Raw genomic sequence first — 19,920 nt, forward strand, 5'->3', positions numbered from 1 at the left:
GGACTGAGCCAAGCAGTGGCAACGGCTGGGTGCGCAGAATGGACGAGACCTGAAGGCGGAGGGGGGTCATCGGACAGGGGCCCCTGACAGTGCGCGGGGGAGGGGTGTTTATTGGGGGAGTAGATTATATTGCCGTAGAAACAGGGCCATACCCGCCCGAGCTAAACGGGTTCGGGGACGGGGGGGGGATACTCACGCTCCAGCCCCTCCCCACACTGCGCGTGTCGCTCTCGCTCGCCTGCACCGGCTTCTCTGCCCCTATCCAAAATGGCCGCTCGATGGAGCCTCTCTGCCCCAATCCAATATGGCGTCTCCTGGCCTCAATCCAATATGGCGACCAAAGAACCCCATGCCTTTATTCCACTTGGAATGGCAACCGCGCACGGACATCCGGGTATTTCCCGGAGTGGCCCTCCGGTATCACGTGACCCGGGGAAGTCCAACGGAAGCGAGGAAATTCGAATTAACCCAATTAAATCGATTGGAAAGGGGTGGGGAGGGTTTGGGACGATAATGCTCCCTCACGGGAGAAACGAATTACAAAAAGCGTATGTAATTGGCCTTCCTCCGACCGTTAGGGTTTGGATTACATAGGTGCCTACGCAGATGCCTGAGGGATCTGACGACACGTTTTAAACAATTCCCGTTGTCTGGGCATTTTCCTGAGTAGGAATCATTTTGAAATCCCCGTTAGGCTATTTCCGGGAGGAGAGTAGCTCCGGGTGGTCAGACAGGCGTTTGGCCAGGCTACCACTTCTCCCTAGCATAGGGCCTGCACCGGCTTCTCGGACGGTCCCTGACCCTGTGTTTCTCGCGCGCGGGCGGCGGGTGTTGGCTGCTGCCGGTTGGTCGCCCCGTGAGGGGGAGTTGGCGGGTGGTGTGCGAGTGGAGGTGAGGAGGATCCGGGGGGGGCCGAGCGGGGCTGATGCCTCCTGGGAGTGGGTAGAGGGAACCCGGCTGAGGGTTACAGCGGGGCGGCTGGTTCTCTTCCTCGCCCCGGCCCCCGCCTTGATTTGTTCGTAGGGGCGGGCAGTGATTGTTCTCTGGGGTCACATCCTGCCCCTGTGAAGTCAATGGGAGCAGGCCCCAAGCCTGCCATTGACGGGGGGGGGTCACCAGCGCCTCTGCTCTGACCCCCCGTGTGTCACGGGCCGCCCGCTGAACCTGACACGGGACTAGGCCATTAGGGGCCACGGGCAGAGAATAGGAGGGACAAGGCTCGCCAGTATCCCAAGACCCCCGCCCCCCATGGCAGGGAACTGATTCAGTCACGTGCACGGATGATACTGGCAAATGACCTACATGTGCTGCAGAGAAAGGCAGAAAAGCCCCAAGGTCCCTGCCAGTCTGACCTGGGGGGGGAATTCCTTTCTGACCCTCATAGTTGATCCTGAGCCCGTCAGCAAGAGCCAGCCAGGCAAGCACCTGGGAATGAGAGAAAACCTGGAGCCCCCTCAGAGCCCCAGTGATGTCCCAGTCCTAGGAGCCACCCACCTGTAGGACTGTATGGCCTCTATTACTGCAGTATGTGCAATATCCTATCAGGGTTTTTTTTTGTTTCCTTTCCCACACCTGAGCTGCAGTCCCTAGACAGTGGGTTACAGAGGACTTGTGTGCCTGAGGCCAAAATCCAACCCAGGTCTCCTGAATCCCAGTCCAGTGCCTTTTGCAAACCACTAGATTGTAACCTCCCTTAAAATTCAAAAAAAAGGCAATCGGGTCACTAGGCACTGAAAGTTTTATTACAATCTAAAGCAAAGAAAATCTTGCATGCACGCCACCACTCATTGTATGCCCACTAGTGTCAAGTAGTCTGTGGCAAGGTGCCAAAACACATAGTCAAGAAGGGTTGCTAAACTGCACAGATTTAGAAACACTGCCCTTCCTTCCACTCCCTGTCTTTTTGAGTTTACAGCAGCATTTCCCACATTAGTAGAGCTGGCTGATTTTTATCATGTTTTGAAATGTTATGGAGGAGGGAGAATTGAGAAATTGTTGGATTATTTTTAATCAGTTCTAGTCATGGTGATGGTAATGTTTAGCTCTCATGTGGTGCTTGTCATGTATAGATTTCAAAGTGTTTTACAGAGGAGGTGTTTATCAGCACCAGATCCTTCTACCGCATAGACATACGTATAGTGTTAGGAAGACTAACTATATACCTGAGCAATTCTCAGAGCCCGTCATAATGCAATCTGTGTCTTAGAACAGCTCTACACTATAAAACTTTTGCCTATATAGCAATGTTGATTAGGGGTGTATTTTAGTGTGTGTGACATTTCTATAGTTGCAAAAGTCCTGCAGTAGATGCAGTTATATCAGCATAAAAGTGCCTTAGGACTGTATAGCTTATTTTGCTTGACAAATTTGTATAAACTGTATTGGCAAAGTACTTCTTTCCTGCATCTACCCAAGGAGGGTTTGCAGCAATAGCTATTCCAGCAGACCTTTTCAAATGCAGATCTGGCCTTGGAGTGTTTCAAGGTATTTGAAAATATTAGGACTTTGTGGGGGAAAGATCTGACTAGTTCTAGGGGTCAGGCTTATTTTACAACAACCCATCAAACCTCTTTCTACTCCAGAAGAGTTGCTGCTTACCTCTCCCCCTACTTTCTTTCTACCCTCCACTCAACCTCCCCCCTCCAAAAAAAAAAAAAAAAAAAAAACACCCAGAAAAGTGGGTTAAAAAGTAAAAACACCACGGCCCCTATAATTTTTGTTTTCAGGATCCTGTCTAATAATAATCCATTATCTTGTACAATATATATTCCTGGGGGAATTCTATGCCAAAAAAAATTAAAAATTCTGTGCACAATATTTTAAAATTCTGCATATTTTATTTGTCAAAATAATATAATCATGCCAGTTTCAATTATTTTGGTAATTTATTTCAAAATACCTCTCGGCAACTATATCTGTAACAATAAAGACAACAAAAAAGATTGAGGAAATGTTTTTTGATGAATAAATTCCTTACTAGACATATTAATACTGAACTCTGAGTAATAATTCATTTAAACTACAATACAGAAACTTATTTCCCACACCCCTCAGAAGCAGTGCAAAGGTTTGGGGGAGTTAGGAGTAACTGAGGAGCTGGGGGAGAGGGGAGTAATTGCTGGGAAGGAACCTGGTGTGAACTTGGAGAGTTGTTGGGTGTGGGTGGGAGAAGTATGGAACAGGCTTTTTTGGGGTGAGAAGGGATTGCTAGGGAGCCTCCACCATGCAGACCCTAGCATGCTCTCATTCAGTCAGGCATATCTGCCCTTGTTCCCATGTGGCCCTGCAACCCTTCCCCCATCCCTGTGAGTCCTTGCACCCTCACTCAGCCACACCCTCCCCATGTGCCCCTGCACCTTCCTTCCTCTGTGTCCTTGCACCCCCACTCCCATTCAGCCCCTGCCCCAATCAGTCCCCCCCAGACCTTTTGAACCCCAGTCTGTGACCCCACAGCAGCCCCATGTGCCCCATGCTGTCTGTCCCACCATATCCCATGCCTCCTGACCTGGCCCCATAGGCAGGGCGCTGTGAGGAATGCAGCCTCTTTCTCTTCCCTGTCCTCAGCTGGGGCTACTCCTGCCGGGAGTGGCTGCTCTGTTCTGGTGCAACAGCGGCCCCTGATGGGTGAAAGGAGTAACTTCAGCACCTTTCTGGCAGAATGTATTTTCTGCGGGGAAAAAATTCTGCGTGACACATGAATTCTGTGTGTCTGCAGTGGTGCAGAATTCCCCCAGAAGTAAATATAGCACAAGAAGCTTATTACTGAAAAATAATGAGACCCCGACTAAGAGCTTAAAATCTGGGTTCTTATCAACAGTAGGACTTCCTGTGGGTATAAGAGTGGTTTGCTTGGTGGAGAAGGAGGAGAAGTTATTCACTAAAACGTATAAAAGGATGCAGTAAAACATATTCAGGTTAACAATACCATTCAGATAGATGTTGAAGCTTTTGGTTTTACAGCAGAACTATGTTAATGGTTGATTATCCCCTTGAAAGGGGCAGGGATGAGTGTAGCATATACGCTCTTGTGAACTAAGCATGGGGTTGGGCAATGGGAGACTTGGATTTTATTTCCAACTGCCACTGAGGTGCAGTGACACTTGCGGGAAGTCACTTAGGATGTGTCTTCACTGCAAAGAAAACCCAAAACCCATAGCAGCCAGTCCTGGAGTGTGAATCAAGTGATTTGGGTTCACACTATGGAGGTAAAAATAGCTATGTAGACATTCCCACCGAGGCCCTGAGACCCATTCCCTTCACCAGGTTTCAGAGCCCAAGCGGGAATGTGTACACAACTATTTTGTACCCCCATAGCATGAGCCCAAGTCAGTTGACCCAGCCTCTGAGAGTGAATGCTGTTGAGTTTGAGTTTTTTGTTTTGTTTTTTTAATAGTGTAGACATACCTTTAATATCTGTTACCATGATCTTGCAACACTCACATGGGTGTGTATGTGTTTGCAGAATTGGGGCTGATGTGCCTCAGTTTCTTCCTTTGTAAAATCTTTGAAAAGCACTTTGAGATTTATGAATGATAAGTGCAAAGTCTTATGATCCTTGCAGATCTTATACTGTTGTATACCCTTTCAGTCTTCTTTGAAAAAGAAAAAAGTTTTACACACAAAACTGGTATAGTTAAAGCAGCACAACCCCAACAAAATGGAAGTAATTATACCAGGATAGCTTATAACTGCATGGGAAACAAGTACAGCAATTAGCATTTCTTTTTAGGTATCTGAACTGAGGTTATTTTTAAAGACAATTTTAAAGTTCACTAAGCAAGGCTTCCTTCTGTCACTTTTTGTTCTTAATCATTTGGCATGCTGCAATATAATTAAAAATGTTAACATTCAGGTTTGGCTGTACTGTGCTATTATAGTGGTTGGGGAGAAATATTTATTGGAACATGTTTAAAATAAAATGATCAACTGTCTTTACATAGGTAGATGCCAGTATGGGCCTTAAAACCATCTGGAAGAACTACAAAGTTTTGATTGTTATGGGAACTAGCCTTGGGCTGATACACTGGGGGTGGTTTAACATCAAGTCCAATTCTATTTTCCAAACAAAAAGAGAGGACTATGCACCAGAACCTGGCATTGTGACATATGTGATGCAACATGAAAGTCAAAAAAAAGGAAAATAACAGTAGTACTATATATAAAAGGTAAGTTCCCTACCTAGCCAGACTGAAATACTTAATGTAGTATATAATTCATATGATAATCAAATTTCTAACAATTATAATCTTGTTATGGATTACCTTCTAGCCTTTTCTTTCTGTTTAATTTTTCTGAAAGTGAGTTAACCCTACTGTTAAGTACTGAATACACCACATAGCAGGAGTTAGAAGGCAATTCAGTACATAAATTACTCTATACCTTTTTCTTGTATACAGCTCCCATTCTGCTATTACACTCGAAAATCCATCAGTCTGTGTTTTCAAAACTGCAGCTAAATCCTGCTAGACTATGGAATTAGCCTATAAGTGTTCAGCTAAGTGACTTTTATTGTATGGCTTCAAGTTATTTTATTATTATCTTAAAAAGGCTTTTAAAGTCCATCTAATAAACGTGTGCAAGTCCAAGAGGGTCAACTCTACCAACAAACATGGCTCAGTGACAGTTGTAGCTTCATAAAATAATGCGTTCTGCAAGTTACAGTAGAATAGAGCTAGCCATTAGTACTTTGGAGGAAAATGAAGACCAAACAAATATGTTTAGAAAAACTTGTGCAGGAGATGTCTAGATAACATAGTTATGTTATATAAATGCATAGGTAGGTATAGATACTATTGTTTTTAAGGACTTTTGGCACATAACTAAAGCACTTCATTGTTTTTGAAAAACTATGTAAGTCACCTTTAACTATAAACCTAGATATATAGGGTAAAATCCTGGTTTAAATGAAGTTAATCGTAAAACTCCCATTGACTACAATGAGGCCAGGATTCCCCACTCATAGAATCTGTCCTTTCCCACTCCAGAATAGTATTTAAATTCTTACTAAGTAGGAATAAGTGAGATATACTATTAAAGAAATAACATTATCAGTGTTGTTAGCTTAGGGATAATTAAATGTTTTAAAATGAATGTATCACTTAATCTCAACTCACAGCACAGTATATTTAAAATCCTTATATTTAACATCTTGTGCAACAATTTAATTACATAATTTTAGTCTGAATTATTTTTATTACTAGCTTGGTATTTTGTTTTCCACCAGTTTGATGTGATTTAAGGATTTAAACATGTCTTGAACAAGGTTTCAGAAGTGTAAGCCACTGAGTGCTAAAATGGTGGATGATTACAATAGCTCAAAGAATATTAATTTTAAATTTAAAAATAACACCTTTAAATTTTGAAGTATTTAGAAGTGAGTGGAGAAAAGTGTGTAAATTTAAACATGTCAAGGCGTCACAGGGCTACAAGTTAAAGGGCCATTCTATGCCCCCCGCCCCCATAAAAAAGGAAATGAGTTCCTAGACTTCTGAACACAAGAAAACATTTTGTTTTGAAGTGATTGCACATTTAGGGAGGTTGGTATTAATGCACTAGCTTCTTACCTGTATAGATCTAAAGTAAAATGAGGTTATCAAAATCAATATAGACTCCTATTTTAGCACAATCTGTTAGAGTTGGTAAGGGCCTGCTCTCTGAAGACTTGGGTAAAATGGGATGGATATTACAAGTCATCATTGAAGAGGTTAACTGGCAGAAATGCATAAGTGTTTGAGCAGTGCCTTCCTGCACTATATTTAACTGTAGCAGGTTTTCTCATCTCAGTTAAAAAGTAGGGCTTTCGATTAATTGACGTTAACTCATGTGATTAACTCAAAAAAATTAATCGCAGTTTTAATTGCACAGTTAAACAATAGAATACCAGTTGAAATTTATTAAATATTTTGGATGTTTTTCTACATTTTCACATATATTGTATTCTGTGTTGTAACTGAAATCAAAGTATATATTATTATTATTATTATTATAAATATTTGCACTGTAAAAATCATAAACAAAAAATAATATTTTTAATTCACCTCGTACAAGTACTGTAGAGCAGTCTCTTTGTCGTGAAAGTGCAACTTACAAAGGTAGATTTTTTTTGTTACATAACTGCACTCAAAAACAAAACAATGTAAAACTTCAGAGCCTACAAGTCCACTCAGTCCTACTTCTTGTTCAGCCAATCTCTACGACAAACAAGTTTGTTTACATTTACAGGAGATAATGCTGCCGTCTTTGTATTTACAATGTCACCAGAAAGTGAAAGCTGGCATTGCAAGATATTTACGTTCCAGATATGCTAAATATTCGTATGCCCCTTCATGCTTCGGCCACCATTGCAGAGGACATGCTTCCATGTTGATGACACTTATTACAAAAATAATGTATTAATTAAATTGGAGGAGAATTGTGTGTTCCCTGCTCTGTTTTACCCGCATTGTGCCATATATTTCATGTTATAGCAGTCTTGGATGATGACCCAGCACATGTTGACAGCCCTATTAAAATGTAGTACAGTTAAGTGTTTGTGTGTGCATGCACACACACTGTGTTTGGGGAAGAATAAAGGTGCCAAATTAGTGGTCTTGCCTTAAATCAATGCTGATTTGCTTAGTTATCGATTATTAACATAGATACAATCTGATTTCTCATAAGAGACAGTTGTAGTCACTATACAATATATTGTATAAAAGGTTATACTAATATCCTGTTGTTTCTTTATTGTAGGTATAATTAACCTTGAAAGTTTGCATCTGCAATCTTACCGTCAAAAGAAAAAATGAGAAAAACTAGCTGGATTAAAAAGAACTGGCTGCTTGTGGCAGGGCTTTCATTTCTGGGTGTTCATCTTGGTACCTATTTTATACAAAGAGCTGCAAAGAACTCTGCTAAATCAGCCTTGGAAATTAAACAAAAGGATCTTGGAGAATGAAGTAATTTTCTGCAATCATCACATATTAACTTATCACTTATAGTTGTATAATTTGTTAAATATTAAACTATGAACAGCTACATGGACATAGTTGTCATTCTGTATGCAAGGTTTCTCTTTTATAATGTGCTTGGTTACAAAGAGTAAAAATATACTTCTGTAGATTAAAACATCTGTAACTTATGGATTCAAGGAAAATGGAATAAACTTGAAATTTTGTTGGTCAGAATGAAAATCTTGTCTTGAAGATGTCTCGCATTGAAGCTAAAAAGCCTTCATTGTGTACTAATGAACCTCTAACTAAAGAGAGAGTTAGTTTCTCTCTGTCTGTGTTAAGTGGAATAGTAAAGTCTTGCTATGGCCCTACTGGTAGACTCAAACAGCTCCACAATGGTATGGGAGGCTACGTTCGCACAACTTCACAATCTTCTGCCTTGCTTGGTGGCCTTTCTATCACCCATCCAGTATTAAAGGTTCTGACAGCCTCTGTACAGAATCATATATCACGCTTCAGCGACTGTGGCTTATTTACAGCCATTCTTTGCTGTAGCTTGGTTGAAAATTTTCAAAGAATAAACTTTGCGGCCTGTACTGTCACTAAAATAAGTAGACATCTTTTGAGCTTATGTACTGACTATCTCAAGTCTGAGGCCTGTGGTTGCCGAATATCAGTGGATTTTGACAGTATTAAGACTCTTCTTTCTTTGGTACGTAGCATATTAGCAAGCAAACCTGCCTGCATGCTTAACAAAACAGAAGCCAATCACCTCAGCACATTGGTTTTAAAGGCTTTTTTGGTTACAATTCCGCATACCATTGAAACTAATGTTGTTTTAGGAAAGTGTGTAATTGTTCCTGTGAAGGAAAAAAGAGTTATGGATTCTACTGTGTTACCTGGACTACTAATAGAAGTACCAGAATTTCAATTGGCAAGAACATTTCCTGTCAAAAGAGTTTCTTCAAGCACTATCAAGATGGCACTCTTCTGTATCTCTATGTCAGGAGACCTTTCCAATATTGGAGAAGGAACTGTAATTGTCCATCATGGAATTTCTCTAGAAGTAGCAGTATTGGATCAGTTGCTTAATTTAGGAAAGCAGTTGGTTAATGACCAAGTAGGCCTTGTAGTGTGCCAGAAAGTTATCCACCCATCTTTGAAACAATACCTGAAAGAGCACCATGTCATCACTATAGACAGAATTGGAGTATCTATGATGGAACCCCTGAGTCAAATGACAGGTAATAAATGAACTTTGTACATGGCATCCATAACATTAGTCTCAAAGGAAACATAGAAATGTCATAAAGTAAGATTGTAATCCATCTTTCCTGTATCTGAGATGGATGTATCTTATGTATCATCAATTTGCTAAGATTGAATAGTGTACTGTTTGAAATCCAACAAACTAGAATCTCATGATATACATCTTTATTTCAAACTCTTTGGCGAAGAGAGCTTGATCCTGCCTTCACATATGTGGCCATATCCTATAAGTTGTTTCATAAAAGTCGTTACTGCATGTGTCTACAGAAGCACAATAAATGATATTTACAAGACAATTACCCACTCTGTTACCTAGAGCAGATAGAATCAAGCTCTAAACCCTGTGTTTTATATAACATTAAACAATAATGGAAGATTTAATTATTTGGTATAAACACTCGATGTATAGCTCATATACTGTAAAATAGAGACCATTTAAAAAAGAATTCCACTGGCAAGTAATGTCGTTATCAAGGAAATAAAAGTTGTACTGCTCATGAGCCAAGATGCGCTATCATTCCTGAACCAGTACTAAAAAAGCACGGCTAAATGGTTACAATAGTTAAGTATGTTTTGTGAAATACCAAGACTAGAAATGGTGAGATTTGCTAGTGAAAAGTGAGAAGAATCTCATCTTTCTAAATATATGTATAGAAATTGCTCCTAGTCATTTGTGGTGTTGATTTCAGATCACAAAATGACATTCCAATTACTATTTTCCTTTCCTCTCCACTTCAGGTTCAAAAATTTTAGTGTCATGATAGCTGTGACAACAGTTATAGGTAGAAAACACAGCTGTACATTTATACAGTACTATTTGAAAATGTATGACCTAGCTTCAGATGGTAAAACATTAAATTCAGTTGCTATAATGTCAGAGTTGTGAGTAGAATTGGAGTCTGTGTGTTCAAGGGTGGGGAAAGAGAAACATAAGAATTATATGATTAGGGTCTAATACGTCAGGACTTGCCATCCTTAGAAAAGCTTTGAAACAATGCAGACTTTTTCAGGATTAGTTAACTTTCAAAGTACTTTAGTCCTGAACTAGTGATTGGAAAAAGTTACAGACAGAACCCAAATTCTTTCTGTGTTGCTCGATACTGTAAGAGCTGTGCTCTTATTTCTCATTAACTTTTAAGATTTCTGGTGTTCCTTTGCCTTTATGAACCAGTAGCTGTTTTCCTGGCTAAAAATAGAACAGTCTCAGGAGATAAAGACTTTAATTAATATAAAAATAGCATTGCCAAATACACTCCACTACTACACTGTCAAGATTGAAAATAAAATCTTCACATTTTTTGTAACCATCAAACATTTCCCCCTCTGTTTTTAGTTAATCAAAATGCCAAAAGTTTGCATACCAAGCATAGTGATTACCTGGTGCTACTGAACAGATGTTTTTGATGTTATACAACATCGTGGCTTTCCTCATCAGTTTAAACATCTAGGTACTTGTAATACACTCATCTCTAGTATCGGCATCAGTTTAGAAGCTTCCTTCACTAACTTATAACAACTTTAGCCTGGGTCCGATTTGGGCCCAATATTTGTGTGCCACTGTTCATAAAGAAATAAATAGGGATATTGTTATGAAAAGCCATAATCTGGTAATGGTGAGGCAGGAGGTACAAAGTTACAATGGGAAAATGCCTACAGTAATGCTTTCATTATTTTAAATCAAATGTCATTTGTTTTACAAAAAAGTTTATACCTATTTAATAGGTCCAACACATTTTAAACTACTATCCCAGCTGAAGTCTTAGTTCATATGCATATGCTGTAACTTGAATTCCTGTTTTCTTTTAGGTTTCAGAGTAACAGCCGTGTTAGTCTGTATTCGTAAAAAGAAAAAAGAAAAGGAGTACTTGTGGCACCTTAGAGACTAACCAGTTTATTTGAGCATGAGCTTTCGTGCTCAAATAAACTGGTTAGTCTCTAAGGTGCCACAAGTACTCCTTTTCTTTTTTTTTTTTTTGTTTTCTTTTAATCTCTGCTGCAGCCAGATTGCATCTTGGCAGTTCTCGAGTTTTTCATTGAAATTGGTTCAGCTGTTTTGCTATAACTTACCAACGTACAAAACCCTCAAGAGGGCAAGTCACTGGATCTTTTAAGAGAATGAAATATATGACTATCATAAAGATGAAACTTTTAATGAGGAAACAGATTTAAAATTATTTCTATTTGGGGGGGGGGAAAAAAGGTGGGAAGTGAAGGTTCAGAAAATTATATTCCCAGACAACTTTGGTAAAGTCAAGTTAAGGGTAATCATTTTTTCTCCTTAAATACAATATTTATAAAGTTTTAATTAAAAGCTTGAAAACTAAGAAGTTCAGTGTTACAATTTTAAATCTCTTTGCTTGCCATTCTGTGCAGCAGAAATTCTTTTTCTCCAGTCTTTTCAATCTACCTTTCCAATCTGAGCAAGACATGTCACAGTGAGAGTAGCAGAATATGGCCACAGCTGGTTGGAAACCAGATTTTTCAAACATTAATGAAAACCTTTTCTGGCCAGCTCTAAAGCTGACACATGGATGCTGCTTCCAGCACTCAGGGCTAGAGTCCCATGGGAAACATTGCTTACAGATGCAGCCTTTTTAAATTGCCTAATCTAAATAATAAAATTCCTACTTTTATAATTAACTAGTACCAGAACCTATATTTTCAAAGCACTGTACTGGTCTGTGTCTGCATGACTTCCATCATAGTTTGAAAATTTACATGAATATGTCTTGAAAAGCATTTGTAACTTTAAAATATAAGCAAAACAGCCTTTCAGTCCATGTTCTACAGTACACAGTAGACAGCTATTCTGATAAGATAATAGATGCTGTTCTTTGCTTTTTCTTAATTGTACAGGTTCACAGCCCATTGCTGCCCTACATTCTGTATCTCCTACTTGTTATGGCAGTCTGAAGGACTTGCGCACTGAGAGTTTTTTTTCAAAACATTTCTTGCATCTAATTCCCAATGACACACTTGTCTGCAGCTTGATACTCTGTAACAGAAATGAAATGGCATGGGATGAGCTGAAGGTAGGCAAAGTTTTTCAAAATATCTAATAAAAATGTATACTCTTCTGAAGGGAGAAGGTTGGGAGAGCATTGTGTGACGAAAGGTTTATTAACAGTTTCAGTCACTATAACCAGAAGATTTTTCCTTGATCACCAGCCCATCTCAATGAATACAGCAGAAACAAAGAATTTTTTCCACACCATTTTGCACATAGTTATTTCTCCCCCTTTTTAGAGGCCACCACTATGGAAAGAAATGGAGGATGTTATTTTACTTTTTCTCCGTTGCGTGAGGAAAGTTTCAGGGTCACTGCTGACCCTTCACTTGGAAACACTCACACTTGAGTAATTTAGATAGTTAAAGTGTGGTTCTATGCTAACATGGGGCTCCATGTTTGTAACTGATTGAAACTTAGTAAGTACTGTAATTTTGATTATGCAAAATGAGGAACAGAATGCAGCACTCTTGGCTGTGATCTGCAATGTTAAGCAGCGTGAATACCAAAAGCTTGTTTGTTCACTATGTAAGCAGCTATGATACTGAAATCACCCAGAGCAGATCTATGAGTAAGCAAGTGCCATCTGTACATTTACACGTCTTAGAGAAGAACTGCACTTTAAAAGTATATCCTAAAAAACAAAATTTTTAAACCTTTTTAAAACAAGATTTTTTTTCTGCTTTAGTGATATATGCAATGACAATTTTTTCTTGCTCTTCAGCTTGCATGTCAAACTGCAGAACATGTCTTACAGCTAACAATCAAGCAACCATTGGCACTGTTAGGAGGTGGCTGCACAGAAACTCATTTGGCCTCATTCATAAGACACAAGGTATGTAAGGCCTTGAGAGGATATTTAAAACTGCTTAATTCACTTAAGATGACAAGGAATTTAGTTTATATGGGATTACGAACAGAGTTGAAGCATCTGACTTGTCTTTAGCAGATTCAGTTGACATTAAGTGTTGCATTTTATTTTCCAAAGAATGACTAATATAAAATGAAATCGTATGAGATTTTAATGTGCTGATAAATACTGCCTCAGGACTTATTACGTAAGAAATACTGTATTTGTATTCTTTAACAGGTCTTCAGATTTCCATTTACCATAGCAAAAGTTCGTTCATTTTATTCCTATAATATTTAATTGAAAACAAGGAGTGTATAGAATTATTTTGTCTTGAATGCTAATAAGGATAAGACTTTTTTGGGCTTTGATTTTACTTGTGGGAAACCTTTGATATTTGAATTGTGCCATCACATTAACAATTTTTTCCTCAGTTAAAAATGTTAACTTGGACTGCTTGTTAAAAACAAAAACGAGGAGGAGTCTGGTGTCCCCTTAAAGACTAACAGATTTATTTGGGCATAAGCTTTCATGGATAAAAAACCCACTTCTTCAGATGCATTGAGTGAAAATTACAAATACAGGCATAAATATATATTGGCACATGAAGAGAAGGGAGTTACCTTACAAGTGGAGAACCAATGTTGAAGACCAATTTCGGGTCAGGGTGGATGTCGTCCACTCCCAATAATTGATGAGGAGGTGTTAATACCAAGAGAGGGAAAATTGCTTTTATTAAAAACAGCAAAGCTATTATCCACTAGTTTGGTAGGAGACTATTTTGTGTGTGCTCAGTAATAAATAAGACGTTTACTAGTTTGTTTTCCTGTTTGTGCAAAGTACACATATTTACAGTTGTCTAATTATTTTTATTACTTTATCTTTTTAGAGTTTTACCCTTCCTACTAGTGTTTTGAAAGCCATAGATTGTTCTCGGACACAATACCGGTTGGTTGCTGATGCCTTTTGCCACTCGCTGGAGTGTGTAGCTTGCTGCCTGGAGCACGATGATGGTGAAATTCTTACTGATATGGTTTATGGACATTTTTGGTCTGTTCAATCAGGTTTTCCCTCTGACTGTAACTGGTCAGATTTAGTTTTGAAGTGTGGTTGTGGGATTTACAATAACCAGCAGAATCTCAACTGGACAGTTTTACGAAGCCAATGTATCCCTTTTACTCCACAAAGCTGCTCTAATGAGCCTTCTATAAACTCCACTGACGAGCTTGTACTGGACTGTTTTACTGCAAAATGTAGTGGTCTGCAAGTGGCAGTGGAGACAGCCAATCTGATTTTGGATTTGTCATATATAGTTGAAGATCAAAATTAGTTTAGTTTTCATCTGCATTAGTTTGAACTTCATATTTATTTGAAAAGGTTCCAAAGCAGCATAAATAATATACTAAGAGACTACTATGCAGGATCAGAGTCTATAAACAGAATTTTAATGTCAAGCACAGTTGCTCATTAAGCTACTTGTCTGATTCCTACTCCAGTTATAAACATTTGCAGTTATATTTACCATTTTGTTAGAAAAACTAAACATTAATAGTCTAGTGTGCACTCAGACATAGCCAAAATTTTAGCAACACATGATTGAGAATTCAGACTATACTGTATTCTATACATTCAAACTATATATGCAAATATGTGTTATTACACACACAAAAAACTACATTAAAGGAAGATGAAGGTTGCAAAGTGTAGCATTCAAAATTTAGGAAGTGCCAGAATTAAGGTTGCCTGTGCAACCTTAATACAGCCTCCTTGTGTGTATGCAGTATGATTCAGTCTTTAATTATCTAATCACATTGTACTTTTCCACAAGACCCCTGACTCATTCAGTCCACCGAATGGCCAGTGCTGACTGAGTGAGCAGCTATTTAATATTTTGTTATATCCTTATGTGACTCCATGTCTTATTTACTGCATGCTATTCAAACCATGCTTTGAAGACAGAATTATTAGTTTCTTCATGAGCTTTTGTATGGCTCTCTTCTCTAGTATCTGCGTGCTTCATAAACATTAATTTATTCTCGTAATACTCTTGTGAGATGAGGAGCTAGTATCCCCATTTTATAGAGCAGGAACCCAGGCACAGGAAGATTAAGGTAAAAGGTTTGCAGTAATTTTGGCTGTCCAATTTGAGGTGCTTAAGACCTGATTTTTCAAAATACTTAGCATTGTGTAGCACTTTATATGTTAAAAGTACAGCTTCCATTAACTTCACTTGCAGCTGAGAGTGTTTCTGCAAATCAGACTACAGGGTCTCAAATCAAGCACCAAGAAAATACACAATTTGTGACCATCTTTGAAAAGCTTGCTTTAAGTGATTTGCCCAACATCATGTAGAAACTCTTGTGGCTGAGGCAGGGATAGAATCCAGTGCCCAAGGACAGCTTTCAGCTGCCTTGATCATGAGGCTATCCCTTTTCTTCCCACCTCATTCACGCCGTACATTTCAATTTCTGTAACAAATGTAGAGGGAATGTTGTATGGGACCCCTGCTTCATTTTCTTTTTACTGAGCAGGCTACACACTCTACTGAGAACTAACAAAAATATAGTTTTCAGTGGAGTTTATAGCCCTGATTACCCCATGTCTCCCTCACCCCCCTCCTTACCAGCCCTGAGAAGTGGGTGCTGAGATGTGTTGTTCAGCTTGTGGGGAGAGGGGGAGGAGCCCTTCTGTCACCTACATCCTATGCAGATTGCTCACTCCATTTTATATTCTCTACCTCTCTATAATCTGCAGTAGTCCCCTTCTATCACTCTCTAGCAGTGCCTCTATTCCTTTTTTAACCCCAGCTCCTATCCTCTATCCCTGATTTTGCCTATCTGCCCCTCCTTACTCTGCCTCCACCTGTTTGACCACCCTGCAAAAAACATCAATAGATGTTATATAATACATAAAAGATTATACAAAAAAGAAAATATTAAAACATCACAGCTGACTAACTCAGGAGTTGGTACTTTTAGGCACGTGTGCTGGGATTGCATAGATGCCAGATATTTTCAACCACAATTAGTGGCACAAAGTTTGATTGTTCTGTGATAGTAAGTGTCTATTATTTTCTTTCCATTAGATAATGAACAAAAGTTTGCCTTCGTACTTGTTACCTAGCAGAGTCATTATTACAATCCAGTGAAAAACTCTATTATACCTATGTTGTGCAATTGGTTTGGTACAGTGAGCAATATCTGTTATAGAAAAATGTTATGAATATGGAATAAAAATACTGTACTTTGCTTCTGTTTATTAAGTGTGCTATATATGATATATAGACAGGGAGGTCACCAATATAACAATCCATTGTATCATTTTGATTTCCTATGTAAAACTTAATACTTGGAACCCTGATTATTGTATTTATTTGTTCTACCCCATCAGTAAACTTTCAAAGTTGTTGAAGGTTTTAGCTGTGCAGCTCTTAATAATAATGGGATTCATGCGGTTAGGATTTAGTGCAGCTCTTTCAATATGTTCTTTAATCATATGCCATCTTCTCATTTATTTTCATAAATATTTCTTTTGTCATCATAAACATGATTTTGGAGTTTCTGACTTTCACCATAACTTGTTTTCAGGACTCTTTTAGTAGTTCTATTATCTGCAAAAACAGATGACTGTTCTGGAGTTTTAGATGAGAAATCTTGTCCATTCAATACTTTCTAGAAAAAGTCTTGTTGGTTAAAGTAGCATCCTAGTATAATCTGGGAACATGGTGATCCTGGACCAGCAAATTCCAGTTTATTTGTGCATTGAACTAATTTAAAGACTGAGGTACATATTTATCTCTGTTTATATGGATGGAAGGTAGAAAGGTGCATAGAAATTAGCAGGTACACATGGAAATGGGTAATAGCAGTTCCACATCATGGGGCAGATCCTCAGCTGATGTAAACAGTCAGAACTCCAGAAAGCTATGACAGTTTGCAGTACCTAAGGATCTCTCCTCCCCCCCCTCCTCTCCCCCCCACTGAGTTTCTTCTAATCCTTCACTCTGAGATTAAACCCCAACTTCATGGTAATGTTGCTCCACAGGAGATGTCAGAATACGCAGCTACAGTGAAGAGGCAATGGGAGCATGGTTCAGAAGTTGGTCAACCAATGGGGAGGGAAGTACTAGCAGAACACAAAAGTTGCGTTTGGAGATCTACAGGATTAGGGATTAATTCTCCCTGATATTCTATCTCTACAGACCACTGTTCACACCTCTACAGCATCGCAAACCCCCTCTCACCCAGGATGGCTGAACTAGAGAAACATAATCCTGTGTGGTTTTTAATTTTTTAATTCCTCCCCCTTCTGCAGTTACTTCTGTGAAGGCTATCCTTTGTTAGGGAGGAGGAGATCTGTACAAGAAGTTAATACAGTACCATAAAATAACTTTGCTTTATTCATGTGGAGAAATTGGCCTTGTTCTGTTTAAGGAATTCTGAAATATCTAAAAAAAAAAAACATTTACCTGTCCCTTGCAAAAGAGATTCCCTCTGGAAGCAGCCTGGAGCCAAATGATCCTGCTAAACACTCTAAAAAATTTAAATTATGGTATACTTCTGATGTATTTTATGTAAGATGGATCATGTGAGCTATCATTGGAAAGGTTATGATTTATGAATATGATTATCCTGTTTGTATGCATGTGTCATTTTGTATCTGAAGTTAGGAATATTGACAATGTATCTGTATCACAAATGTGTTTACACCTGGGGAACGCTCACTAGGCAAAAGGCTGTCAGTCTAGATGGCTGGCTGGGAAGGGCCCATTCAAGTTAATGAACCATTAGGGAGAAAACAATAAGTCTTAGAAGAAGCTTATTTCCCACCTGGGGGTCTTCCTGAGGATGCTACAAGTGGCCTCTGAGCAATGGCTGCTGTGGCACTACAGGGACATGTAACCAGTTCACCTGGTATTCCATTCCATCTTGGAATACCAGTGTTTTTCCACTGACTGGCGTAGGAACCAAGTTTTGAGACAAAGGGTTCCCGCCATATGCAAAAGCTGTTTAAGGAAGGGGAGTGACATCATCATGATTCTTCACTGACTCCCTGCCCTAAAGAGACTCTTGAAAACACCCGATGAACAAGGACTGAACTGGGGGGAAGTGCTGGACCCAGGCTAAAGGGATTTTTAGCCTGTGAAAGGAACACCTGGGGTTTTTAAGCTGTAAGCAAATGCAGATGGCCCCTTAAGAATCTCTGCAGGCTGCTTGAATCATCATTTAGGCTGAGAATTTGCTACTCATATCCAATCTCTTTAGTATATTAAGCTTTGTTTGCGTGTTTTGTTTGTTTGCTAGGTAATCTGCTTTGATCTGTTTGCTATCCCTTATAATCACTTAAAATCTATCTGTTGTGCTTAATAAACTTGTTTTTGCTTTGTCTGAAACCCGTGTGTGAGAATCATAACTTGGGGCAGAAAGCTATTGCATATCCTTCACCACATTGAGGGAGGGGGAAAATTTCATGAGCTTACGCTGTACAGATCTCTGTGCAGTGCAAGACAGTATAATTTTGGGTTTATACTCCAGAGGGGGGTGTGCACTTGAGTAGCTGGGCTGTTCCTTCACTGTAGCCTCCCCATGCAGAGCTGATTACGTCTGGGAGAGGGCTTGGCAGTGTGAAGGGAGCCCAGGCTGGTCGGTCAGTGTGGCTCAGTAGTACCCCCGTTCCAGTTGGCACCCCAGGGGGAACCCATTACACCCAGAATCTATTTTTCTAGAATATCTCATGCTGACACTGCCTTCCAACACCGACCCACCCTCTTCCTTTCTTTTTTTAAAGTGCTGCTATATACCGTGTTGTTACAACCAGCACAAAACTTTCCTAGCAACTGCAATTTTAACATCATTCCTCAAAACTGAAAGTAACATGGAGACAAAGGAAGCCACTCCATGGGCCTAATCCAGGCACTCAAACGACCTCATTCAGTTCTCACAACCTTGAATCAAGCTATTTTTCTATATAGGTTCAATGAGGTTGCTCTGCTGCCATTTTGTTCTCGTGGAAATACATAATTTTTTAAAAAAAAAGTTCATTTGAAAGAAAGACTACTATTTTGCTTGTCAGGTTTCAGAGGGGTAGCTGTGTTAGTCTGTATCAGCAAAAACAACGAGGAGTCCTTGTGGCACCTTAGAGTGTGTATCCATTGTGTGCCTTCTAGCCAAACTTTTCAAAATGCTTTAGAAACAGTGAGTTTATCCTCACAGTACTCCAGTGAGGCGGAAATGTAATCCTCATATTATAGAAAAAGACTGAGGCATAGAAAGACTGTGACTTGCCCAAGTGACTTATGAAGCCTGTTGCAGAGCCCACTGTAGAAGACAGGTCTCATGTACCTTACCCAAATCTTTTGTAGGTGAAAGAATTACATTGCAAAATAGGAAGAGTAAAGTCATGTCCTTCCAGTAAGCTTGAAGGTGCCTTTAAATATATGTAAAAACTGAAGTTAAATGACATTGTCTGATGTACCCCCACGTACCATGTAAAGGTAGAATGTTTGATAGCTCTGTTCAGATTAGTAGGGGAAATTAAATTGAGTTACTCAACAAGGAGCATACATATAAAATAGAATTTCTGCACCTTCACCATATGCTTTACACAGTCAAATAAAACTACTGAATTACTCATTTTTAACTTCAGACATAAAAAAAAGACTTGTTGACCCACTTCTTACTTTCATATTTTGTTCAGAAGTTCTTTTTGCCATACACTGTCCACGCTATCTGACTTTAAATTGCTGCAAGCGAATTTTCAATGCATAGAACTAGTTCATATAGCAAATGCTTAAAAAACCAACCTGGACTTATTAAGGGAAGACTTGAAAAGGAATCACAGACTAACTTAGGAAATAGGAGGTC

General features: G+C 39.2%; 4 protein-coding genes across 5 annotated transcripts in view; 3 read left to right on the forward strand and 1 right to left on the reverse strand.

The window, feature by feature from the left end:
- Window positions 1-264, reverse strand: part of SLX4IP (SLX4 interacting protein) — a 137,221-nt gene extending 136,957 nt beyond the window's left edge. Inside the window, exon 1 of the mRNA XM_074949649.1 lies at window positions 197-264. The gene's annotated coding sequence lies outside the window, so the exon portion shown is untranslated. The remainder of the gene's footprint in view (window positions 1-196) is intronic.
- Window positions 265-529: 265 nt separating this feature from the next.
- On the forward strand, window positions 530-5,144 carry LOC141985480 (uncharacterized). Of its 2 annotated transcripts, none has more exons than XM_074949653.1 (2): window positions 530-548; window positions 4,945-5,144. In XM_074949653.1, the coding sequence occupies exon 2, from the start codon at window positions 4,953-4,955 to the stop codon at window positions 5,142-5,144; it is 192 nt and encodes a 63-aa protein (XP_074805754.1). In that variant the 5' UTR covers window positions 530-548; window positions 4,945-4,952. The 2 variants fall into 2 exon arrangements, with proteins under 2 accessions (XP_074805754.1, XP_074805752.1); XM_074949651.1 differs by lacking the exon at window positions 530-548 and adding an exon at window positions 760-891 and having other exon boundaries at window positions 4,941-5,144.
- On the forward strand, window positions 757-8,075 carry LOC141985481 (uncharacterized). Its single transcript, XM_074949654.1, has 2 exons — window positions 757-891; window positions 7,732-8,075. The coding sequence occupies exon 2, from the start codon at window positions 7,784-7,786 to the stop codon at window positions 7,934-7,936; it is 153 nt and encodes a 50-aa protein (XP_074805755.1). The 5' UTR covers window positions 757-891; window positions 7,732-7,783; the 3' UTR covers window positions 7,937-8,075.
- Window positions 8,076-8,184: 109 nt separating this feature from the next.
- On the forward strand, window positions 8,185-18,443 carry MKKS (MKKS centrosomal shuttling protein). Its single transcript, XM_074949650.1, has 4 exons — window positions 8,185-9,175; window positions 12,057-12,232; window positions 12,932-13,042; window positions 13,947-18,443. The coding sequence occupies exons 1-4, from the start codon at window positions 8,185-8,187 to the stop codon at window positions 14,385-14,387; spliced, it is 1,719 nt and encodes a 572-aa protein (XP_074805751.1). The 3' UTR covers window positions 14,388-18,443.
- The last annotated feature ends 1,477 nt before the right edge of the window (window positions 18,444-19,920 follow it).

This window comes from Natator depressus, chromosome 3 (assembly GCF_965152275.1).
Source record: "Natator depressus isolate rNatDep1 chromosome 3, rNatDep2.hap1, whole genome shotgun sequence".
In the NCBI taxonomy this organism is placed as follows: Eukaryota; Metazoa; Chordata; order Testudines; family Cheloniidae; genus Natator; species Natator depressus.